Here is a 21,481-nt window from a genome sequence, read left to right as displayed (position 1 = left end):
CAGACCTCGTTGAACAAGGTCAGGGTGGCTTCCTTCCGGGGTAGACCATTTCCACCTACACAAAAAAAAGCCCTTGTGGAAGAAGAGACTCGTGCAACCTGAGGAACCCGACACCACAGGTGAGGAGGAGGTTGAGGGGTTGGATCCAGAAGAGGGAAAGGCTCCACTAGCATTGACATTGACAGTAGGAGAGGGTTCTCGTGCAACTCCAGTTTTGGATTCCGGGCCATGGGTATTTGCCTTAATGACCCTTAGCATTGGTGCTATGACTTCTCTTCTCACGCTTCTCCAAGGGGCACACACAGCACTGGGCAAAACGCAGGATTGTGGGGTGATGGGGTAGGGTGCTTGCAGAACATGGTATGGAGGTTCACATAATGTAACTTAGCATCACACCAACAATTTCTCCTTCCTTCGTATGACCAGTGTGCTCGCTAATTCCCCAGCAGTTCATTGACATCCACCAAAAACAAAAGACACCTATACTGTGCAACAGGGGCCATGTTGCACCAGATCTGCCTCCCAGAAGAAAATAATGCAAACAGGCCTATTTCTCTACCCCCATCTGTTTCTAACTCTTCATCAGGAAATTGCTTTATTCACTTATTGGCAACTGACTTGTTAGTTCCAGGTGGAATCCCTCTAATGTTGCTTAGTAGGGTGCTACACTATGCTACGAGTCCCCGTCACATGTTTCTTACTGGGTTCTGGGGTGCCAATCTGATGATGCTCACAGGCATTGGACTGGATTAGTGGACTATCAGGTACATGGGTTTAGGTGGAGTTGGGGGCAGGTGGGCCTGACATGCAGAAACCCCATGTATCAACGTGTGACCGCCATGCCACACCATGATATTGGGTGATTGCGCTTTTCTCCATTTGAGAGGTGGAGCCGATACCCAAACAATCCTCCCCCAACCACTTGTAAATAGTGGTACAGTGGGTTTCAGTTGTTTTTGAAATGCTTAATTATCATTCTTTTATCGAACTGTGTTTGAAAGATTTTCCAAAGAAATTGTTACTTGAGTCTCGTTGCAGTCATGATGTGCTGCCTCTCAGGCCTAGGGATGACCACCAGGACATGTTTGTTGGCTAACTGATTGGCTGATATCTTCACTGTTTTTCATGTAAAAACTCATTGTGCCCCCTCCCCACATCCTGACTCTTTTCCATTATACCCTGTACAGGTATCACTGAGTTTCATTGCATTTTCACTTGAAAGACAACCCAGCTGCGGTGGTGACTATCTGAGCATCTATGATGATGGGAAGCCAGCATCCCCTCTGGTGAGCACGTACTGCTTGAATTCTCCGGGAACCATCACCTCTGTGGGAAACACTCTGAGGCTCCAGTTCCACAGTGATGCATACTTACAGTTCGGTGGTTTCCTGGCTGCATATACCTTTAGTAAGTGTCTAAATATGTTTATTCATAGACATAAATGTACATACCTTTTATAGAAAACAGATCCCATACCATTGTATTTCACATAGTGTGTATTGTGGGGCTATAAGGTGTTATTTCAGCAACCCATAGTGGAAAGCACCTGTTGAGCTAGGAGCACTTGGAACACGGGTCAAAAAGCAGGAAAAAAGCAATCCATAGAACTCAAAGGAGTGCACCACTTGCAAGAAAAACACCAATTGTATTCGTACATCACAGCCCGGAAGATTAACTGAACATAGCCCATTTACACACGCCCCTTGTGGGCTGAACATTTTATAGCCACAAACAAAACATTAGTATATTACAGAAGAAATGTAACAAAACCATCATCCTAACATTATCATTGGCTAGTCATCAACACTCCCCTCAACAACTCTATACATTGTTCAAAAAGTATTGGCAGCTACCATTTCGTCGAAAAAAAAAAAGACCACCTACCCAACATGAACTCGCCACCCTTGGGCAGCAAAAAATGCACCAATCCCATCTCGGGAAAAAATTTCAAAGAAGCGTATCGTTCTAATTGGACCATTCCACCACCGAGATGGACCAATGAGCAACAGACCAACATGGCACTGTCTGTGCCTGCTCACTATGTAGCTCAATATCTCGATACATGTTGCCAATCCTGATACACCATCTTTTAGTAATCTCACTGCAATGAATGACCCTCTAGAAAAAACGGGACAGGTCCACCATTCTGCTAATTTGTCCAGATTATTCAGCCATTTCACTGTGGCTGCCCGAGAACTAATCCTACCCCTCTCTGTGGCCTTCACGAACATTATGTATTCTTTCCATATCTGATGAGGCAGCATTTGCTGTCTGGGACTGAGCATTTGTCCATTAAGAAATGCTTTCCTTGCAATAATAAGCTGGCAATTATGTCATTCCCCTCCACACCTGCCCTTCAGCACTCAGCCTGTTTGCAGGACAGGATGAAATTCAATCAAGCACTCCCAACTAACAACTGTGACCTATTACACTAACATAGCAACTCAATACCTCTAACTGAGGCCTACTTAAAACATGGCTCATAACACCTGGCATCCCTAAAGTCATCAGACACAATAATACAGTGCTGTGTTCAACGTTGGGTGTTCTAAACATGACCAGAAACAAAATGCGCACATGTTTACCATGATAGAAAATATAATGTGATGGGCTGTGTGTGTGTGTGTGTGTGCTGTGCCAAATGGTGAAAATATTATTGCACATGCTATGCACCTTTCTATCCATCTTACATGTACCTCGGAAATATGGTGCTCTGAGGTAGATTGTGGCCAGGTGTGCTACACAATGTGCTGTGTCTTCTATGTAGTGTATTGCATTTAGAAATGCAGTACCATGCACCATGTATTTCTGTAATCATGTTGTGCAGAGAAAGTGTAATTATGGTGCCATGCAGTGTGCTGCGAATCATGGTACAATGGCCTACATGAAGAAAAATGTCCTGCGTCCTCTGAGATGCAGTGCAGGCAAGGAATATAATTATATGTGCTGCAATGCTGGCAGAGCTCAATGCGACAACTGCCTGTGTTATGTAAACACCAATATATACTACTGTGTGCTATCTTGTGCCATATCTTAGCTGCTAACCTAAAGTTATCAACAAGTTATTGGACTGAACTCTTTAAAATCTGCAAGGAACTGACCAATCCTGCTGCAGTCTCTCTCTCCTGTCCCTTCCCAGGCCCTCTGCACGGCTCTGGCTTCTCATTTCATCTCTAAAACTCAGGATATCCTGTCCTCTCTCTTCATCTCCCCCTCTTCCCTCTACTCCCTGCTCTTCCTTTGGCCCTTCTTCGGCCACCTCTCCTCCGTCCTTCTCTGCCTTTCCCCTGTTCTCCCCAGACAAGGTTTCTAGACAAGTCAGATCTATGAAAGTCTCATCAAAACAGGTTCATTCATGTTCCTCCAAAACCATCAAGGACCACATTGTCTCCCTGGCCTCTGCTCTGGCCGACTTCTGCAACCACTCCTTTGCCACTGGAGTCTTCCCATCCCCCCTGAAGCACTCCCTTGTGCACTCTCTTCTTAAGAAACCTTCTGCCGACCCATCCTGCCTGGCTAACTATGACCCAATCTCCATCACTCCTTTCCTGGGCAAACTCCTGGAAAAGCTGGCCATCTCCTAGCTCAATCTCCACACTGAATCTGTTGGTTGTCTTCATGATCATCAGTCTGGCTTCAGAGCTGCCAGAAGTATGCACAACTGCTCTTCTGAACATCTGTGAAGACCTGCTCTCCAACCTTGATTCTAACACCCACTGTGTCCTCATCTTACTTGATCTCTCGTCTGCCTTTGACACAGTCAACCATGCCATCCTGCTCAACCGTCTCCGTGATAACCTGGGTATCACAGGTCGGGCCCTGGCGTGGCTGACTTCTTTCATCTCTGATCAACCCTCCCCGGTTCAACTTGGGTCCTTCCTCTCCTCTGTCTCTACCTGTGGTGTTCCCCAGGGGTCTAACCTCCCTCCCTGGCTGTTCAACCAATACCTGGCACTTCTTGCCCACCGCATTGCCACTCTCTGCCCCAACTTCCAGTGCTATACGTATGGCACTCAGCTCATTTTCAGGCTACCTTCAGTCACCTCTTCTTCACTGATCTCTGTCTGCTATCCAGGAGTGGTGTTCCACCAATTATCTCTGCCTTAATGCCAGTGAGACTGAGATTCTCCTCACCGGCAGACCCACTCCCTCCTTTCCTGTCACTCTGTCTGGCCTCTCTTGGCCCTCATCCTACTCCCACCTGCGAGGTTAAAAACTTTGGCGTCATCTTCGACTCTGCACTCTCCTTCTCTCCACACATCTCTGACGTCTCTAAGAAGTCACACTACCAGCTGCACCTCCTCAGAGGTATTCTTCTTTTCCTCTCCTTCCCCCAGGAGATCACTGTCTCCAGAGCTCTGGTTCTCTCTAGGCTGGACTATTGCTACAGCCTCTTTCTAAATCTGCCTGCTTCTACTCTCTGCAATTCACCAAGAACAGGACTGCGAGACTTGTCTTTGGCCTCAAGCCCAGGGATCGTATCTCTCCTGGACTGAAATCTCTGCACTGGCTCCCAGTGGCTGTGAGGATTAAGATCAAAACCCTCTGCATTGTCCACAAGGCCTTCTGGGGACTGGACTGGGGCCTCAATACCTTCAGCTCTCTTCTTAAATATCTTCCTTCTCGAGCTCTTCGCTCATCTGCCTCCAACTCCCTCAGGGTCAGTCGCTTCTCCAAGCAACAACTTGGTAGTAGATCCCTTTCTTTGGCTGGGGCCTCCCTCTGGGACAGCCTCCCTGCCTCCCTAAAACTCGGAGAAACATCTCCGGGTCGGGAAGCAGCTCAAAACCTTCCTCTTTGCATCTGCTTTCTCTCCTACTCTCCCCTGCTGAATCCCTGTTTTAAACTGAAACTGCACTGGTCACCTGGCCACCATCTGATCTCGGGCACAGGTCACCTCCCATGTCAGTCGCACACCTGCACTGCCTTCTGGCAACCCCCGCATGGGGGACTGTTTTCTGTATCCCTAGAGTCCCCCTACCAGCACTTGAGACACCTGATGTCTGCACTTACCCTTGCACTTGCCACCTGCTGGCTGTATTTTTACTTTTTATTTATTGCACTTTTCCCCTTCCCATGCACTTGCACGATCTGAATGACACCTGGCCTAGTAAGATCGTTTTCTCTGTCTTCCCTCTGTTCCCCCTCCCTTGCCTTGTCGTGTCTTGAAACACTTGTTTATAGGCACGTTATAAATGCCATATCATAACACTGCTACTGTCCCGAGTTTTGAAACCTGGCCATTATGACACTGTAGATGTCCTGATGCCCTGTTAGATTATCATTCTCAGATGATACTTGCACTCACATCATGGGTGTTGCACCTGCATCTGAACACCCCCTTTTTTACACCAGTAACAAACAACTCCTCCATTTTGCCACCTTTATACTCCCTTTTATTCACCCACATCTTACGAACATCCTCGAAGATGTACCCTTCCTCCACACATTCCTCTTCGATCCTTAGAAGGATAATACAGTCCCCTTCCCCAAAGCAGCTCACACAGTGCATATCATAATTCTCAGTATCTGGCGGTTCTGAGAATTGCACCTTCGGGAAATCAGTAACTCTTCCCACCCCCAGTATTCCTCTTTTCTTCCCACCCCCATTGCCATCTTTCTTTGCCACCCAATTTCTCGTTCCCCTCAACAGGAGAGAGAACACCCTTGCCCTCTTTTTCCCTAATCTCCTCCCTACTATGTTCTCCCCATTCCCCCCGCCCCACCGTGCAAAACAACCCAACACTACTGCAGTGGTGCAAAGAACTATGAGCAGCACTACTACAAGGACAGGGACCAGTACCTTTAGGATTTGAGCCAACCATGTGGGCATCCATGAATAAATTGCGTCATACCAGTCTTCTTTGAGAACGCTGCTAGATTATTCATATGTAACTTATGTAAAGTATGTATAGCTGCTGGCAAACTACCGTACTATTAATCATTGGATGGCTTTAGGTTGCAGCAACTTGCATCAATCTTTGTTCAACCCCCCTCCTTCCAATAGCTGTCAACATGTCTAGGACGTACCTGTTTTGCACGGTCATCAATTGCGCCCCTTAAACTCCTCTTATGGAATTTAAACTGCTATCCATTGCATTAGCTTGCTTCAATAGCTCCCAGTGGTTGGTTCGGAGCCATTTTGCATTCGCAGTTGCCTGAAAACCTGATGCTAACAGAGATGCAAAAAATGTAGCAGTCAAAGAAAATAATCTGAACTCAGGATGTGCAATTATCTCTCCTTCTACATCTTTTACTCATTGTGGAAACCTCCTTCTTTTACCATTCCAGCACCAGCAGAGCTATAATTCCAAATGTTATTGACAAGTTGCCTAGGATGCGAGTGTCCGTGTCTAGAATTTGATAGTCCTTCAATAGTACGCCTAAATTGCAAATGTCGGTTATTCTCCTAGGAGGACGAATGAGCCATATGCGAATGTTGGGCAAAATAACGTGCATCAACCGACAGTTTGGCAACAGTATGGACTTTCAGAGGCCCCGTCTGAATGGGGCCCAACCATGGCTGGTGTGTGTAGTACTATGAGGGAGCATGCACTGGCCAAACGTGGTGGCAACTGTGGATAGGTGTTGGGCCAACCAGACCACCTGAATTCCATAATCGTAGAAGTCCCTTCTCGCATACCAGGTAGATCCATCATTTGGATGCAGTACTCGGTCTTTCCTCTCTTAATGGTGCCTTGTGATCTGAAGCACAAAGGACGTGTGAGTGGTTCTATCTTCACACGTGTTCTATTATCAGTTATACAGGCGAGGGCATGCACATTTCCCTCCCAAATCTTCGAACAGGAGGCGTTCATGTAGGCTGCCACTTCATACCCGACCCCTACCAAACCTGTTACACTGCAACTCATGATCCCCCCTCCACCCATTCATCTCTGAAGAAAACCATCCCATTATGTGTGCATTTGTGGCCCGACTCCTTTAGGCATAACAAAAGGGGGGTCTGGGAATCTCTCTACCAGCCCAAACACAGCCCAATGACATGTTCTTGGGTGAATAACCCCTGGGAGAGACTCTACCAAGTCTTTAGCTCACTGTCCCTTTCACAGAGAAGAAATGTCCCCACATATCAGTCTTTGTCCTGACCAGGGGCAGTCCAGCACCAAAATGCTAGGCAATTCTCCTCTGAACAAGAGTACCAACAGTAACAACATACATGTGTTTCATCCTTGTTGGGCATCATCAGTGAGGTGAAGTTGTGCCTCTCTAAGAACAGTGAGCAAGGGGTCCACGTCTGGTGAGGTGAAGCCTTAGGCATGTAAGCATGTGGTGCATTGTAAATGTAACCTACGCCCTTTGTGTTCCCTCCCTCTCGTAGTGCAGAACTGTAGGAGGGGTGAGAGTGATTGGAAGCCCACAATGAGCACACACAGTAAAACTCCACAGATTACCCTTAGACCGATCTATATCAAAAATACTATTATTATAGCCCTTTATAACAACAACACGATTAAATCACAGTTATCAAGAAAACAATTACCACACATGCTTATTCACTATGTAACATAAATACATTAATGCGATTAGCCTAATGCTGGTAATAGGGGAGACAATAACCACAACCTTCAACCGAAAGGGGCTAGTTTGGCATATATATCAGTTTAGGCAGTCCTTCATCAACAATCCCTAACATATGTAGTCCAGCCCTACCAAGAGAGGAGTCTAGAGCTCAAAATATGGTTGTGTGTTAACAACGCGCAGTCTTGGGTAAAACGAAAAGCAGGTTCTCTTCAGAGGGCTGTAGCTGCTCAGGAAGGGGCTTGAGGCAATGAAGAATACGTTCCTATTCCTAGAGGAGGGTCTACCTTTGTGGATAGAGCTACTTTCAGGGTTCGCAAATAGCTTGTTAGCGCAGGCTATCCCAGCCAAGGTGAGTATCTTTTGAGGGATTCTCGTGCATAAAAAGAGATGGATCTGCCGGGGGGCCACCGGTAAGTTAGGCAGTACTCACCAACCCTCGACACAATCCAGACCAAACTTTGGCAGTCTAGCCCACTTTGCTCATAGGTGTTAACCCTGCAGTTTCAGGATGCTCCAGCTCTCTAACCGCTGTGGGACGAGACAATTGGCCATAGAGGGACAGTAGCATTTACTCAGCTCTCGAAGAAAGGAGAAGTATAGTTTTGGTGCAGCATGTCTCAGGAAATGGTAGCGCGGAGCTGCAGGCACTTTCAGCGATGGTCACCACAGCGGGGCAACACAGGGAATGCAAAGCCTTGCAGTGTGGCGCACTCTCATAAATCGCCACCCAGAAGAGCTATTACAGGTTTTGGCAGGGGAGGGCCCAGGACCACAAGTTAGCGATTCCCAAAGACTTGAGTCTCCAATCAGGACGGCAGCATTCCTGTGCAATACCCTCGGTTTGAGCTGGACAGTTCATTGGATGGCCTAGTAACACTTCCAAAGAGGCTCTTTGCGAGTGTAAGTAGGTGGTGCTGAAAGTAGCTGTTCCCACTACTCCAAAGTGGTGCAGCGCCCTTGCAGGCCTTCTTGGTTCCATGAAAAAGCAGGGGTCCGATGGGACCACAGCGGGGTCAGGGTGCCAAACCCTCCTAACATGTCACCAGCAGTTCCAGGAGTCTGCTTTCTTGTTAAGGATACTTGGCTCCTTATGAAGTTTGATTTGAACCTCAGTAGATTGACCTGGAATGGATGCAGAGCCCCTTTCTCTTATCCAAGATTTGTTTCGCGCCCAAATCTCAGATAGCCAATGGAAGCTCTGCTCTCTTCCATACATGCCAGGCGTGGGCCAATCGTGGCCCATGGGGGTTCCAGTCATTTATGACTATCAGACATAATGGCACCAGTAGTGTGAAATGGGACCAGACAGTCCCAACCCTCTTTCTGGGCACTAGCGCACGTAACCTGCAGGAGCCTGCGAAAGATGCTGTTTTTGTGGGAGGCTGCATGCCCAAATAAGGAATACTTGGGTCTCTTGACTTGGGGGGATGCGGGGGTAGGGGGAGGCAAAAGGACAACCTGGCCAAATGATTGAACAAAGGTTTGTGTGGCTCAGCCATTTTCGGCACTGGCCAAAGTCTTGGGCCAAATACTGTATGGTCCATAAAAACAAAGTAAAAATACTTTAAGTAAACTGCTGCCACAAGTTCATCCGAGGCAGACTTGTACAAACAGCAACAAATCCTTAGTGGGTGTATAGGGCCATAAAACAAAAGGAAGAATTCTCAAATAAAATTCATTGCTATCAAAAAATCATTAAAAACAACTGAAGTTGAACGCCTTACCAGACGATAGGACTATTCTGCATACCACTAATGTCAACTCTCTGATATCCCAATTCAACTTCAAACAATGTACTGAAGCAGAGATCCTCAAGCCAGTTACCAACTGTCGGGGGAAAATTCTCCCGGGGCCGGCTGGGCCGTCCGCGGACCTCCGGGCAGGGAGGCCCCAACTCCTCCCGTATATCCCAAAGAGATAGAGTATGAGACACACGCAAGAAGCAAGGTGATTCTGCTGTTTATTAAACAAAACAGCAGGGATGGCCAAGGATCGTACGCGTCCGTCCTGACACTCATCAGCGTCGGGCTCGCAGGCCCTTTTTACCTTAGCATGACGCACTACTTGCGTCACCTTAGCAAAATTAGCAAAAAACCTATCGCCACTCTGGATTGGTTCCCCGAGTGGTAGGGTTAGTATAGCATACATATAGAGGACTTGGTTATTGGTTAAGGGTCAGTCAGGTGGTATACTTGGGTTGTCCCTTCAGTTTGATACATAAAAATTGTTACATGAAGACCCCTTAGGATTGGTCAATGTTAATGGCGTCAGTGATAAGGGTCCCATGTTCTGATTGGTTCCCCCGCGAGCCCCCCAGTCTGGGACCATCGCTGTTCCCAGCTCGCGGTGCACCTGTCATTTGCAACAATGTTTCACTATGGGTATGTGCAGACAATGTGAGGATTTATTCATAAGCAGGAAGGCCGACTACTCCCACCGTCGCAGATGTTCGTTGAGTCGCTTAATTGTATCTGCCTGTGTCTTGAGACGGGGAATCCAGACGCCTTCTTCCTCCTGGGCTTGGCACCCTATCAAGTTCGGCTTGGTCACGTGAGGTGGGGACCGTGGTTGAGGCTGAATTCTGCACAATTAATATTGCATTTCTCACTGTGTGCCTGGCTTATCTTGCAGGTGCGACCTTGGCGTCGGCTTGCGGAATGAGAGTTTGCAACTTTGTGCCCTTGACTGTCTGCTTTCACTGGGCTCATTCTGCAGGGTCAGCAACCGAATCCTTGCTCATTTAATGTTCATGGAAGCTTCTGCTTGCGGCCTACTTGGGCCTGGTGCATAGGTGGAACCATTTGATGCAGAGCGCTTTAGGTTATGGTATCATATTGCTCTATCCCCAGTATCGTGTCTTCGTTATGTTTCTCATTATGGTACATGGTTTAAGAAGAAGAGTGAGCAAGCCTTTTTAGATAAGTCCATTATGCGTCTTGCGTTTCTGCATTGGAAAAGCCTATGTTGAAAATAATAAAGATGCACGTCCGTGGGTGTATCCGTCGCCTACGTCATAGCACTGAGTATGTTCTTCGTGTGGATTGATGTGGGAGTGTCCGGTGTGTATGTTGCACGAGTGTGCTGACCGTTAGCTAGGTCGTCATGGCATCTTTAACAATGTGTTGATTTGGTGCTGGATGGTTTAGTCGAGCTCATCCATGCCGCAGGTGTCGGCATGTGCAGGGCAGGCTGGTGGGCATGCGGGTGGGCATGCGAGTGGGCACATCCGTATGTTCTTGTACCAGGGCATTTGGTCGTCTGGGAGATGGGCAAACTCCTCTCGTGGCGGGTGTCTGGGCCGTGATCCTCTAGGCCAGGGTTGAGAGGGGATTGGTGGGAGCCTTTTGTTCGCTTTTCCCACTTCAGTCCCCCCTCTTTTCGACTTGTCGACCACAAACATATCCTTTTCCTTGTCTCCTCTCACTCTCCATATTTTAGTTACTCCTCCCAAATGTCCATAGTGGTTGACATGGTCTTCAAATGACCAGTACATATATACACAGGTTCCTCCAGGTGTGCAGTATACCCATTTCCCTATGTAGCTCCTTGGGTTTCTTGGGTTTTCGAGCTTCACAGATGGTGGGTCCAGGTGGTTAGTGATGATCTGGTTGCGCAACCTCTCCCTCTCTTTTATTATTGTGCCTGCGTGTTGGCCGTTATCTGCTGCCATCAAGGGGTGCATACCGACCATTTCGATCACCTCGTCTGTGGTGCGTGCCTTCCGGGCCTTCCAAAATCTTATTATGATAAGTGCAGCTCCAGCCAAAATAATGCATCCAACTATGATCTTCAGTCCATCTGACAGCCAAGATGGCATCCATGACCATAGCGTCGAAAACCAGCTCTCATCCTTTTTTACACCTTTACTTTCATCCATCATTTTGGAGTGCATCTGGGCCAATTGTGATACTGCTTCTGTCAGTGTACTGTTGTCAGCATCGTTAGCAGGAATGAATGTGCAGCATGATTGTCCTATCTTTGCGCAAACTCCTCCTTCCATTGCTGTGAGGAGGTCCAGTACATATCTGTTCTGTAGTGCTACCATCCTCACTGCTCGTAATTCCTCTTTTATTGCGTTGAATCCATTTACTGTAGAGTTAATTGTCATCATTAGTTCCCACCTAGTTATCTGGAGCCATTTTGCGTTTGCGTAGGCCTGTAGTCCAGGATGTATTATTGAGGAGAAGAACATTGCAGCTCTGCTGAATAGTCTGTGTTCTGGCGGGATTGAAGTGAGCGCTGTTTCCGACCTTCCCCACAGGTAATTTCCTGTCAGAGGTTCTCCTTGTCTTTTCTTTCTGTTCAGGACGGTGTTGTCGCTGTTGTGTCTGTTCTCCAGCCCTTTCCGAAGCTGTGCAGATCTCTTCTTCCTTTTGTTTCCTTCATCCATTTTGAGGAAGTTCGCCACATTCACATGTTTCTGGGGCACCACTAGTGATGGTACATTAACCTGTACTATTGTGCATACACCGTTCCACAGAGGGGGCAGTGTGTGGTATGCCTTGTCTCCACAGGCCCAGTAATGGTCCATCACCACTGCTGTTCCTGCTCCCCCCTCAGGTAGCTCTGTCACGCTTGCACAGTTGGTGTTGTATCCTACGTCCACTTCTCCTTTGTGTTGGTAGCATATCTTAGGTGCAGTCATCGGCAGTATTGTTATTGGGTCCTCATCCTTCTCTATCCATGTTATCATGGGTACGTACTTGACCCAAGTCATCCAACATCTGTTGTTGTGCTCTGCAATAGTTGTAGTATCTTCTCTCGTTATCATGTTGCTGCCAACCACTCCTATGTCCCATTTGTCACCCAAGTACACCTTTCCTGTTATTATCAGTGGTCTTTCCCAACATCCTTGTTTACCAGCAGCTTCAGTGGCGTACCAATCACATGGTAGGTACTGTAGTGTAACTTTCTTCGTTTCTCCTTTTTCGGGGCCGCTTGTTATGTATCTGAATGCTTCGGCATGTAAACTGGCCTTGTGGTAGCTCAAATAACTCTTAAGGAAGTTATTTTCGTATGGGTATGTGTCTCGTGATTTCCATACCAGGTGCACCGTGTTCCCTTGAAATCTCCCTTTTGTTTGGAACAGTGCCAGGTATATTATACATCGTGCTGTTTTTTCATCTATTTCCGTGGCAACGAAAGTTCGGGAAGCACTCATGGCGTATGAAATCAATGAGCAGACGTAGCAGCTGTCTTCTGTTTGTTTACCTATTTTGGTCATGTGTTGGTACCACATGTTAGACGTGTGCTGAATTTTGTATGTAGTTGTCAATATCTTTATTCTCTGAGTATGTGCTGCGTTTAACTCGATTTCCCTTGTGTGGAATTTTGCTAGTACCACCTGACGTAACACCTGTTGCAGCTGGGGGTGGGGGTATATTAGGTTTGGGTACAGCAAAAATATTGAAAGCATAACTGTTCTGCCATACAGAGGCAGCCACAAACCCGGTGATCATCAAAATCCCTATCATCTTTATTACAGAGGCTAGTTTCACCGGCATTTTGCTCTTACCTTGCTGCAGTCCGGCAGCTAATTCTTGCAACGTTAAAGTTGCCCGCCTGAAAATTCTCAATATGCTTGTTATTAGTGTTAGTTGTTGTTTTTCAAGCTCTCCCTATCAGGTAGTCGTTCAGTGCCCAGTGGAAGAGCTGTTCCCACACCAATCTAAGCGATCTATCTCTTAGGACAGGCAAGTATGGTTGGATGTGGGGCATTGATTGTTCTATGGCCAAGAGAAGTGCTGTGTAGTAGACACGTACCCTCCTCCTTTTCAGGTGCTTTGGCCTTTTTATGCAATAGACAAATTGGTGCGATAATTCTTCAGGGTAGTTATTGTCTGAGGGTATCATCTACTCCTCCTGGGCAGTGGACTTTGTTAGTTATCTGCTTTCTTAACAGTACAATAATACGCCGTACCTGCATGTGCGAGAGAAAAAAAAGAGAACATTCACGTGTTTACATGTGTATGTGCAAAACAATGTCCTTCAGTTGGGTTATTATTGCAGTGGGTAGGGGGTCAATGGGCAGAGGGTTTGGGGTTCAACTGGTAGAGGTTTCTTTACTCTTTGAACGTGTGACCATGGGGTGGGCGGTATGGTAGTTACCCCTCTTTATTTCGGTAGTTGTCTCTGGGGAATCAGGAGGGTGGCAGGGTATGGGGACACTTTGGCCGTTAGTTGCGGTAGAAGTCCCTTCCTCCGTTGGCGACGCTGTTGCTGCTCTTCCAATGGCCCTGTCGGTGACGGCAGGGCGGGTCTGGAGTTTGCAGATCTTTACGTCGTGTAGGTGATTCCAAGCACGTTTGTCCTGTAGCTTTACTGCTCTCGTTGATACCTCCTCTACCAGGTGGGGGCCAGTGAAGCGTGGGCTGTTCCACTCTCTGTTGAAATTGCGGAGTAGTACGTGGTCACCTTAGGCAACTTTACACAGTTTTCCCTTTTCCAATTCTGCATCCGCGTCTTCTTGTTGATCACTCTTAGACCTGCCCCGCGTGCGCTCGAGCTGTTGGAACACAAACACCACACTAGTAATCAAAGATGACACATATTGGTACATTTCATCACCAAGGACATTTGCAGTACTCTCATGGTCGGTGAATGCCCTTGATGTTGGCGTCAGAGGAAGGCGCATTTGGCGTCCGGTCACCACCTCGTGAGGGGTGAGGTGGTGGTCGGAGCCTGGTCTATTCCTTAACTCAAATAGGGCTAGCGGAAGGCAATACAGCCAACTCTTTTTTGTTGTTTGCTGTATTTTTGCAATTGCCTCTTTTAATAGGCCATTCAGGCGTTCGCATATACCGTTGGCCTGCGGGTGATATGCACATGCAAATTTATGCTTGATGTTCAGTAAGGACGTGATATGCTGGAACATTTCATTGGCGAAATGCGGCCCATTGTCTGACCGCAGTATTTCGCACACTCCCCACCTGGGAAAGAACTCCCTCACTAGGAATTTAGCTGCTCGGAATGCATCTGGGTGTGAGCAGGGCCCTGCCTCGATCCACCTCGAGAATGGGCATACAACTACAATCATATACCTATTTCCTTGACATACGTTGATCATATCAACATAGTCAATATGGATGTGTCGGAAGGGTCCCTCTGGCCGGGGTATAGTACCTTTTATCACCTTCAGTGTGTGACCGGCCGTGAACTGCTGACATGTGAGACAATTGCTGACAAAATTTGACACATGGGAATTTAACTCGGGGCAGAACCAATCTTCTTTAATTCGTGCTGCAATGACTTCCTTGCCTGTGTGGGCTGGGTGGTGTAGTTGGCTCAGGGCAATGTTCAATAGTGCCAGTGGCATTACCATCTTTCCAGTGCTACCCTGGCGCCATAGTGCGTCAGTTGGTGACATTGTACATCCTCTTTTTACCCATGTCTTTTTCTGCCATTGGTGCAGCCGCTTGTAGCTCCATTATCTGTGTGGCTGGGAGATGGGTGTACCCTTCTCTTATTAATAGCTCCTTAGCTATTCCCCTCCTTCTCCCTCTCCCTGACTCTGGGGGGTTCCATAGCTCGCCAAAATATGCAGCATACTTCGCGTGTGCGTCTGCTGCTGCATTCCCTTTTGAAATATGATCTTCTCCATTAGTGTGTGTGGTGCATTTTACCAAGGCTAATTCTTGGGGGTCATTTATTACTTCAATTAGTTCAGCTAATAAGAGGGCATGTTGCACTGGGGTGCCGTCAGCTCTCCTAAACCCTCTTCTCCTCCACTTGGACAACCCGGAATGGACAGTAGATGTGACATAGGCACTGTCGGAATATATGGTCACTCGCTTGTCAAAACTTTCCTTCAACGCCAAGATCAGTGCGACCAATTCCGCTGCTTGGGCAGAGTAATGCTGTGGTAACTGTACGCACTTCATCGCCACACACACCGGCACCTCTGTCATTTTCACCACTGCTGCCCCAGTTCTCCTAATCCCGTCACTTTGGTCAATTGTTGATGACCCATCAATGAACAAGAGATCACCTCCCTCTAGTGCATTCTCTTCAACCCTTCTAGTGCATGAATACATTTCAGTAATCTTTGTACAATCGTGTGCATAGTCTCCTTCCTCAATTACTTCTGCTATAAACCTTGCAGGGTTGACTGTGCTGCATCTAACAATTGATAATTCAGCTCTAGATAATATAATCTCATAACCTGTCGCCCTTTGCGTTGTTAGTGTGGACTTAGGCTTGTTCAATATTGCAAATAGTGCATGTTCCACAAATAGTGTGGTTGGGCACCCCATGGTGATTGCTGATGCTTTCTCTACCACAAAGGCAGCTGCGGCGAGACCTTGTTCGCAAGGGAAATGACCTAGCATCACAGGATCTAAGTGACCGCTGTAAAACGCTACTGGTTTGTAGCCCATGCTTGTTTTTTGAGCCAACACTGCTTTCATCACTGTTGAGTCGCAATGTGAAAATATGAAAAATTGTCGTTCATAATCTGGGGTGGCCAGTACTGGAGCGGTTGATATTGCATCTTTCAGTTCATCAAAAGCCTCTTTCATTTCCATTGTCCACCCCAACTTTTTCTCCCCTTTGTTAGCTTCTTTTAACCCCTCAAGTAGGGGTCCTATGTATGAGCTGTAATCAAACACCCATGCTCTGCAGTAGTTGCACAGGCCAAGCAACTGCTGTAGTTCTCTCACTGTTTGTGGCAATGGTGTTTTTAAAATTGCCTGTGCTCTTTGTGGTGCAATCTGTCTTCCATATTGGGGATATAAGCTGTCCAATGTAAAGTACTTGTTCCTGACAGTATTGTAGCTTTTCCTTATCTACCTTGTAACCTTTTTCAGCCAATATTGTCAGCATCTTTAATGAGTCCTCTCTGCATCTTTTTTCGTTTGTGCTGCAAATGATTATGTCGTCAACATACTGGAACACTGTGCTTTCTACCTCAATGTTACCCAAATCCATCTGTATGACTCTGTTGAATATTGAGGGTGACTCGCAGTACCCTTGTGGCAATCTGGTGTGTTTCCACTTTGTGTTTCTGTAAGTGAAGCTTGTCAGATCTTGTGAGTCTGGGTGCAGTGGTATTGAGAAAAAGGCATTTTTAAGGTCGATCACTGTAAACCGTGATGCCTCTGCTGGAATGCCGCACAATATTGTGGCCGGGTTTGCTGCTATGGGATATTCTGCTTCCACTATGTTGTTCAAAGGCCTGAGGTCCTGTATGAAGCGCCAAGATCCACCTTTAGCCTTGCGCACAGGGTATACAGCTGTGTTGCATGGAGATTCTGATGGGACCAATATGCCATTATTTATAAGGGCCGTTATTGTTTCACATATGCCCTCATCTGCCTCTTTTGATAGTGGGTACTGTTTTACTCTGGGGAGTATTGCACCCTTTTTCAATTTTATTCTTACCCCCCCTATGCTTTTTATGCACCCCACGTCATAGGGGCTAGAAGTCCATAACGATGTTGGTACTTTTGCCATGTCTTCCTCAAAAAAGGGAACTGGGGTGGACGTGGGTGCCTCAAGTGCCATTGCAATTTTCTGTGCCACTTGTTTGTATGTCACCCTTAGCCATATTTCCACCTCATCATAAATACCATTTCACCTTCTTCCTTTTCTCCTGAGAAGAGCTCCTCATCTGACACCTGGGTAAGTCTACATCCCTCTGCTAGTGCTATCACTGCCCTCCACGCTCTTCCTTCTCTGTCTTGGGCATGCACTGCAATGTAATCAGCGGTTGCTATGATGCTCTCTATGTCCACCGAAATCACCTTTCCTTCTGGTTCGTTAGCTGGCGTTTCTGGTCTAAACAAGTAGGCTGCTGGCCTCCTCCAGATCTTTCCCTCTATCCCTGGCATCCATGCAAATGCCATGTCTCCCGTACTGGAACAGTTCACCATCTACTGGCTCAGTCCTAATCACTGTCTGTCCACAGTATGCCTGCATGATCTGTCGCGCCGTGAGCATGTTAATTCCTGGAGTGGAGCAAATTATGCCGTCCTCCGTAAAGGAGATCGTCATATTCAACCTGCTCATTATGTCCCTCCCCATTATATTTACTGGTGAGGCCCTGGAATATAAAAGTGGGACTGACATGTCATAATCCCCTATAGATAAGGGAATGTTATCAGTAAAGGGAACCAACCCCCTAGCCCCAGAGAATCCTTGGGTGTTCATGGCTTCACCTGACATCTTAAATTTACCTTCCCTTATGCAAGACCGGGTCGCCCCGGTGTCAACAAGGAATGATAATTTTTTGTCACCTATCGTTACCTCTATGCGTGGTTCCTCCACACTATTGGGTGTTACCGACAGGATTGGACACACCAAGGCTGTCTGTGGGATGTCCTATTGGGGGTATAATGATTGACCACTTCCTGTGTAAGGGTTGTGTCCCAGGACTGTCACTCTACCCAGTTGTGTTTGTTGTAGTTGGGCATTGGTTGAGGTTATGTTATGGTCTTGGACTTGTGCAGGTGGCTGTACTTGCTGTGCTTGGGGTTGTTGTGTAATCGCTACCTGTTGTTGAGGCGGTGGGTATGTCCGTGGCTGTTGTTGTGTTACTAGTTGTTGCTGTCCATTTCCCTGTTGCAATGTCTGCTGTTGCTGGATGCCCTGCTGTTCCTGTGGGAGCTCCTGTTGTCCCTGTTCATTCCACAACGGTGCGCCTGGTCTCACTCTACATGTGCGTGACATGTGGCCCACCAATCCACAAATCCAACACACCGGTGGTTCCCTGTTCTGCCATGGGACGCTTCCTGTGTTGTCCTGGTATACTGGGTACCCGGTGGGGTAGGAATTTCTAAGGTCCCCCACCTGTTGTTGTGTGTTACATCCGTATCCTCTCCCTCTCATTACTCCCCCCCCACCTTCCCCGGTTGTAATTATAATACCCAACTCCTGGCGTTGAGTATCCTCCTCCCATGTTAGTCGTGTATGGTTGGGGTGGCAGCATCTGTTGTATTGCAGTCTGTGATTGTATTTGGGAGGGGTCTTGTGCAGCCACTACTTGTGTGGGGCTTTGAGTTATTGTGGCAGGCATAGTTATTAGTGCGCCTTCCATCGTGTATTTAGTGAGTTTCTTCTGTACTAGTTTGGCCTCTTCCGTTTTCCTATCCTCTTCCTTTTTTTTTTCATTTTTTCTTGCCATGTCCTGCAATGATGCACTATAGTCAGTTGTATTTCTGGCCATGCTTTTGCTTCCATCCCCACTATTTCCTTCAGCTGTTTCTGGACTGCTTCTGGGAGCCCCTGTACTAGTATATGGTAGAATATTGCTGGTGTTTTGTCCCATTGTTCTCTAGTTTCCATACGCCACTTCTCTTGAATTTCCTGGATATAATCAACAGGATCTTCGTTCTCACGCATCTTGCGCGAGGTAATAGCTCCTATGTCTGATGTGTCCGGATACTGTACCCTCAGTGCCTGCCATAATGCATGTCTGCAGTTTGCGAATGGTGCCCCATCGTGAGATGTGTTTGTTATTGTTACCCCGGGGAAGCCTGCTCTCTTCCAGATGTCATCTGCAGCATCACCTAATATTGATATGAGAAGGCCCTTTACATCTCCCACTGCCAACTTCTGTCCTGCGGTGTGTTTTTCCATTTCATATCCATTTACCCGCACCTCCACTTAATTATGGGAGTCTGCATTTTATATTTTCCTTGTCTGCATGTTTCCAAGGGACGTATTGTGGTCTAACCCCTCCCCTCTCTAGAAGGGTTAAGTTGTGTCCCGTTTTACACGTCAGTTTCGTCTATATTTCTCCTGTTCTCTACTGTCTCCTCCACCACTTCCCCTTCTTTCATCATTTCCTTTATTTATTTTGGGCCTGTGTATTCGTTCTCCCTGCCTGCATCCAGGGAGGTCTCTAAGCCTTCCTGCATAAGGTGTCAGTTCTTTTGTGAAGGGCGCTAGTTTAGATGGGCATGTTGCATGTAATGAGCGTGGGGTGGTGGAGCATGCATGACGGGACGGTGACGGCGTGGCTTCACGTGTCTGCCCTTCCGCCATTCCATGCTCCTCCCCCTCACTTCTCTGCAGATCTTCCTTTCTCCTGCAGATCCATGGTGAGTCCTTATTTGTCCGGGTGATGTATAGTTTATCTAGGCTTTCCCTTTCACTGTTTCTTCCTTCCTTCTCCATTCCTTCCTCTTCCTCACTACAAAAGTCATTCATAAATGGCAACCCCCAAACTGTCTTTTTCCCCCCAATCGTTACTGTTCTTAAGTCTATTAGGTCCGTTCCTCCCTTTTCTTCTTTACTACTCGCTCCTCTTTGTGCCGATGTTGTTGCTACTTCTGTGCCTCTATATACATGCCTCCTTACTTCACTCTCCCCCCTCCTATCTTCTCTTTCCCCTTCTTCTCTCTCCGCTATTCCCCTACCAATTTCCTCTCTTTTCTTTTTTAATTCTTCCATTACTTCACAACTCATTTTTTCCAATATCTTTTCATCTTCGTTCTTCCTTTCCCATCTCTCCCTCTCCCTTTCTATTATACTCTCTATCATCCTCCCTTCTTCGTATTTCCTTGTCGTTTCTGACAGTAATCTCTTCTTCCATATTGCCATTTCTTTTTCTTTCTCCTCTTCCTCTTTTTTCCTGTCGCGCAGTACTGCTCTTGATACCCTTTCTGCCGCTGCCTTTAGCCTTTCGGCTTCTCTCCTTTGCTCCTCAGTTCGTTCTCTCATTTTTCCCAACTCATTCTTACCTTCTTTCCTTTCCCGTGCTCTCTCTCTTTCCCCCCCTCTCGAGCTGCTTGATCAGTGCGTTCTGTTCATCCCTTAATTCTGCTAATCGTTCCTCCAAGGTCTCTTCCTTTTGTCTTAACGGCTCTTCCCCCTTTCTTTTCCCCTCTTCCCCTTCCATTTCACTCTCCCTGTTATTATCCTCGCCCATTTTCCTCACCACCTCCTTCTCTTCTCCTGTTAATGAACCTCGTAATTTTAATAGCATCTGCACAGCTACCCACTCATCATTTCCTACCTCCGTAGTCTGCTCTTCTTCAGTCCTCCCCTCCCCTACTAGCATCTTCCTATGAGCTGATCCCGTTGTACTAGTCCGCTCCCCTCCCGTGTGGCCACCTGTAGCTGTATATGGAGGCGGGCTGTATGCCGGGTTCGAGTACCCTTCAGCCGCCCTTAACTGTTCTCTTGCTATTACCCCTAGTTCTCTTAAGGGATACAACCCCCCTCCCTCTGTTTTCACTACCTTTGCTAGAGGTATATCGTCGCTCTGTTCCTTTTTTATTTAATTTTCGGTTGAGTTGTCACTCTTTTCTCCTCCCTCTTGTCCTTTCCCCGTGTTCTGTGTTCCTTCACTTTCCTTTTCCCCATTCTTTCCCTCCTCCTTAATCTCCTTATCTCCCGTTGTTTCCCCTACAATGAACATTCCGTTTGGTCCTGGTCGGGACCCTTGGAACATCCTCCATAAGTTGAACACCTCCATGTGGTGCGTTAACTTCTTCCCCTTGTATGTATTGTGCAGATGGTTTAATAGTGAGTGTTGGGTATATGGATCGAAGCTACCATTAGGCGGCCATAGTGTCATCATTTTGTTGTCCGTCCCCTGTGTCCATTCTATGCTGTACTTGATCAATTTCTCCCTATGGGGTGATAGTGTTTTACATATGTGTTGCAGCGGGGTAGTGAGGGTGTTCCCCCACCCCCCCGCGATCCTGTCCCGTATGACATAGTAGCGCTCCACTTGTTACCCTTCCCCTATTTGGTAGCAGTTATCTCACTAGCAGTTTACAATATACAACCTTGTATCTTTACCTGGCCCCGTAAGTTTGGGGACTTGCGATAGTCCGCTAAGGAAAAATTAGTAAAATATAGTATTTACATTTGTATATTCTTTTCTTTCGTTTCTTCCTTTATACAACACCCTTACGGCCCCCTGCGGCCGGAGCGCACGCAGCCCCCTGCGGCTGTGTGCCCCTTGTGACGTTCTTATACCGCCGTCCTATTT

At 47.1% G+C, this 21,481-nt stretch overlaps 1 protein-coding gene across 1 annotated transcript in view; it reads left to right on the top strand.

Annotated features, from left to right (window-relative positions):
• The window catches only part of LOC138503500 (astacin-like metalloendopeptidase), a 485,620-nt gene that overhangs the window by 444,340 nt on the left and 19,799 nt on the right, over positions 1 to 21,481 (top strand). Inside the window, exon 12 of the mRNA XM_069623281.1 lies at positions 1,188 to 1,407. Within this exon, the coding sequence (XP_069479382.1) occupies positions 1,188 to 1,407 (220 nt within the window). The remainder of the gene's footprint in view (positions 1 to 1,187; positions 1,408 to 21,481) is intronic.

The sequence above is a fragment of the Ambystoma mexicanum genome, chromosome 11, assembly GCF_040938575.1.
Source record: "Ambystoma mexicanum isolate Mex_15411 chromosome 11, UKY_AmexF1_1, whole genome shotgun sequence".
Lineage (NCBI taxonomy): Eukaryota > Metazoa > Chordata > Amphibia > Caudata > Ambystomatidae > Ambystoma > Ambystoma mexicanum.
The sequence above is the reverse complement of the archived record's forward strand: the minus strand, read 5'-3'. Positions and strand labels throughout refer to the sequence as shown.